Here is a 4,655-nt window from a genome sequence, read left to right as displayed (position 1 = left end):
TGCTACATGAAGGCAGCATAGTGATGGCGTTTTTACTTTTTCATGATATGGTATACATTATCTAGGTAGTATAAAAGTGATAGGACACAATGGTGATAAATGCTTTTGCAACCTTTAGACACAACAGGTAACAGACCAGAGATATATAGGCTATATCTGTAATGTATTTGGGAAGCTCTAGGCCATTGTTGAGGGTCATTACTTCTTTTCAGCATTCAGGTATCATTGGTACTGTAAAACGACCTTGAATGGAGCTTTCATGAGGCTGCACCTTTGATTTGGTTAATGCAAAACAATATTAACAAATCAATAAATGAATGTACAGCTGCATAAAGTAACGTATATTTCCTCTCTTGTACTGTGTTTAATCGATCCTTTTCAATTACTCTGATCCACTGCAATTTCTGGCTAAGTACAAGAGCAGCCGCCAGCCATTAAACTTTTAAACATTCACTAATAGTCAAGCCTGTTTGTGTCTGTCTTCACTAAATAATTAAGTCCTTGTTGGATAGTTTGTACACTACATACAAGCGATGTAAAGAAAAGCTTCAACAGTCATACATTCCATTGTAAATTGTATATACGTTTTAAAGGCGTAACATACCAGAGGATAATAGTTGCATAGCCTGGAATGTGTTTTATGGTTTCCTAAGTGGTTTGAGATAGTGTTGCAAACATCGCCTTAATAGTTCATAATTGTATATAGTTCTGCCTGATACAGTTAAATCACAATTAAAGTACAAATAACCCATGATATTTTCCATGACCCAATGGAATCCACTACATGAGAGAAACAAAGTAAAAAAATTTTACAGCTGTTTTGACTGATTCAACTTCAAGTGCAACATTTAAGAAGGTCCATAAAGGTGAAAATGGTCATACTTGTAGAAAAAAGACCAGGTTTTTGCTCTGTGGCCATTGTTCTTTATAGCTGTCAAGAACATGTGAACAAAATCAGCACGTTTTTGCTGTCCTAGAGCGTAAGTTAATTAAAATTATTACTTGTACCAAGAACTCCAATGCTTTGTTTGCATTATTGCTATAAATATGTATTACTGGAGTTATTTCTCAATTGCTCCATCCATTGTTGTAAGCGTACATTGTTGTGGGCCGATAAGTGATTCCTGAGTAACCGGACGCGTCTGGTATTGAGATTTTTCTGCATTATCAGAAAAACTCTCAAGTCTTTTGAACTTCTTTCGGTGGACAGAGGTCCATCATAAAGACGCCTCCACGCAAGAGCCATCCCTATGGAAGGAGCGATGATTGGGGCAACTCTCACTGCAATGGACGATAAACACCGGGAAATACAGCGCATCCTGGTAGGGTGGTGGGTCTTCCTCGTCAACATTGATCCGTCCGGACAGGCATCGCGTGTTCTCGCTTGGGCTCTCTGGTTCATCCAGACTGCCGCTCCCACTTCTCCAGAAGCAACCACCGGGAAGTACAGCGCATCCTGGTAGGGCGGTGGGTCTTCCTCGTCAACATTTATCTGTCCGGACAGGCATCGCGTGTTCTCGCTGGGGCTCTCTGGTTCGTCCAGACTGCCGCTCCCGCTTCTCCAGAAGCAACTGCGGCGGGAACCGTACAGTCTTCCCAAGGAGAAGCGACTCCCGCTGAAGGGGATCCGTGGACTGCCGTTGCAGATGCTGAGGGCACTGCGGGAGAACACAGAGGAGCTGCTGATGGCACGATGGCAGCGTTCGCAGTTCTGTCTGACACCTCCTGAACGTTGTGCCAGGTCCATCAGACCCGCCTCGGAGTAACTGGGCACCAGCTGCTGGTTGGAGCGAATGTGCCACTCCAATTCGGTGCTGTCAATAGTGTTGACCCTTGGGATGCGTCTACAGTAAGGTCTCTCGTCGCAGGGTGTCACAGGTATGTAGTCGGCACCAAAGAGCTTTTCCACACGGTAATGGACGTGAGCCGTGCGGTACTCCGTGAGCACCCGTAACGGCCAGGATAAGGTAAGAAAGGCCGCTGTCCAGAAGACGTAGTTGGAGACGTACCAAGGATGGTGGTCGGGGTTGGAGAAGGCGATCATGTACTCTTTGAAGTCTACGTTTTTCAGGTGCATCCCCTCCCGAGCCTCCATATAATCATCTAGTCCTTCGTTGTCGGTGAAGAACCTTGCCCGTTGGGTCAAATAGGAGTTTTCGGACTCCACGTTGGCGAAGCTAAAGCACTTCGTGAACCTCAGTTTGGTGATGGCTGACTTTTCCAGACCGACGAGCTGCTTGGAGACATCCTTAACTCCACAGTGGCCGTAGTCTAACTCTGCCTCGGCTACATGCGTGTTCACCCTCTCGTGATACACCTGCGTGGTGGTGTACGCGTCTCCGTTGCGGTACCTCGTGACTTGCCGCGTCCGCCGCACGTAGTGGTAGCTGATAGCCTTCCACCAGATGCAAGGCTTGGCCTGCTGCATCCTTTGGACTCTTTCGTAAATCCCCTCCACATGGATTTTATATTGAAGCTCATTTCTGGCATGACAGTGCCAGCACTCCACCAGGTAAACGACATAAAGCATGACGAGGAAGGCCAGGGGGATGTAGATGTAGCCATCGGAGCAGGGACTGTCATGATACATCATGGACTTCCCTTTGTAGGCACTGTCAAAGGTCAACCGGGTGACCTTGGTGACGTGGCACCACACCATGGCTCCCATGCAGCCGTACATGAGCATAGACAGCAGCAGGCATTTCCAGAACACCTCTCTGCACATGGACTTGCTCAGTGACTGTTTCACAGGCCTCTGCTGCTTGTCAACCACAAAAGAGAACAAAGAGAATGCAGATGAGTTCAAAAGGACATGGAAACGGTGAGTACAGTGAATTATGCAAAAACAGTGTCATGCATGTTGTTGTTTGAAATCAAGATGATGAATTAGCATAAATGTATTCCTTTACTGGTTTATATTCATGCATCATCTCATCATCATCATAGAGCAGCACATATAGCTAATATATCTAAATCTTTCAGTATCTGGAAATGGATGAGTTAATGCTGCCATACACATTACATCATCGCAAATGCATGTGATACTGTGTCAAATGCATGCTGGATATACAAACATTTAAGATGGCTTGTAATGCATGTTCACTTTTTTTGTCATTTGTCTTCTGTACATTTTTGGTAATCTATGTCTTTTATGGTATTTCATTGAATCTTGAACTTTCTTTTTTGAATCTAAATTAGTTTGTAGTATATATAATTGTTTTTACATGAACATATTGAGAGCCTAATTTTAAACTATAAAATTCATTTTTTGTCTTAAAGGGGTCCTATTATGCTCTTTTACAAAGTCTTGATTTTGTTTTGGGGGTGTACTAGAACAGGCTCTCATACTAGGTTGTTATTTTTCACATATTTTACATGATTACAACACCTCTCTCCCCAGTCTGGCATGAACAGCTCGAATAGTTCCTGTATCAAATGAAGGTCGGCCTTCTGAAATACGAAATGTGTTGTGATTGGTTAGTTGGGCCAGTGTGTGCTGTGATTGGTTAGCTGGGCCAGTGTGTGCTGTGATTGGTTAGCTGGGCCAGTGTGTGCTGTGATTGGTTAGCTGGGCCAGTGTGTGCTGTGATTGGTTAGCTGGGCCAGTGTGTGCTGTGATTGGTTAGCTGGGCCAGTGTGTGCTGTGATTGGTTAGCTGGGCCAGTGTGTGCTGTGATTGGTTAGCTGGGCCAGTGTGTGTTGTGATTGGCAGCACTCGGCGCCTGGTCGGGAAATGTCATGCCCCTTACGCCTGCTGCGAGCTTCAGTGTAAATATTACGTCAAAATCAAATCAATTTGAGCGCGATTTAAACCCGGATGATTGTAACCACATAGCCGCCTGCGAGCTTCAGTGTAAATATTGTGTCAAAATCAAATCAATTTGAGCACGATTTTTTGAGCACGATTTAAACCCGGATGATTGTAATCACTCTAAGTTCGTCTGCCTTGGGAAAGCTACCGTGTCTCCGACATAGTGATAACACTCTAGTGCAGCTCAACCAGGTCTCGTCCCATTCGTCGATATTTGTGATATCACAAATCCCGGAAAATATTCCTTGTAGTCCAAACGAGTCGTTCGTTGTAGTTTTTGAAAAGTGATTTCTGTTAAATAAAATATCTCCTTTTGAAGTGGACTTTGAGCTTTGTAACTTTGCAGATCTTTTTTATGCTTAAACAGCAACATTACAGACTAACTAAAGTTGAAAAAGTGAAAAAGCATAATAGGACCCCTTTAACTTTTTTGTCCATTTTCGTTTTTGAACACTTTTTTTCTTCTATATTTGATGTTCCTCTCATTGGAATCGGGACTGTAGGCCTCCCTATTTTTTTTATGTAAATTAGTTTGGTGTTAGAATTCAATTTCATGTTTTGAAATTAAATACTTAATTTTAACAATATTTACAACAATATTCACTAAATACTACACAATTCCCTAAATTGAAAATGGTCATTATCCATATAAAAAATATTATACAAAATCATATCCAAAGCTGTTTGTAGATTTTGAACCTGACACAACCTTGTTGAAGCAAGCCTAAGCTGCTTTGCTAGTCTCCCAGCTTGGTATTAGTATGAAGGTAGAATGACGTCAAAAAGATTTGCATACGCAGGGTAAGAGTTGTGGAAGTGTACATAAGACTGTAAGCGTAAATTA

General features: G+C 42.9%; 1 protein-coding gene across 1 annotated transcript in view; it reads right to left on the bottom strand.

Annotated features, from left to right (window-relative positions):
- Nucleotides 1-986: 986 nt before the first annotated feature.
- LOC107663157 (transmembrane protein 151B-like) overlaps nt 987-4,655 on the bottom strand; it is a 5,281-nt gene continuing 1,612 nt past the window's right edge. The window contains exons 2-3 of the mRNA XM_016453321.1: nt 1,561-2,758; nt 987-1,417 (exon numbers count right to left, since the gene is read on the bottom strand). Of these exons, the coding sequence (XP_016308807.1) occupies nt 1,218-1,417; nt 1,561-2,758 (1,398 nt within the window). The 3' untranslated portion in view covers nt 987-1,217. The remainder of the gene's footprint in view (nt 1,418-1,560; nt 2,759-4,655) is intronic.

The sequence above is a fragment of the Sinocyclocheilus anshuiensis genome, unplaced genomic scaffold (genome assembly GCF_001515605.1).
Source record: "Sinocyclocheilus anshuiensis isolate Anshui unplaced genomic scaffold, SAMN03320099.WGS_v1.1 scaffold767, whole genome shotgun sequence".
Classification (NCBI taxonomy): domain Eukaryota; kingdom Metazoa; phylum Chordata; class Actinopteri; order Cypriniformes; family Cyprinidae; genus Sinocyclocheilus; species Sinocyclocheilus anshuiensis.
The sequence above is the reverse complement of the archived record's forward strand: the minus strand, read 5'-3'. Positions and strand labels throughout refer to the sequence as shown.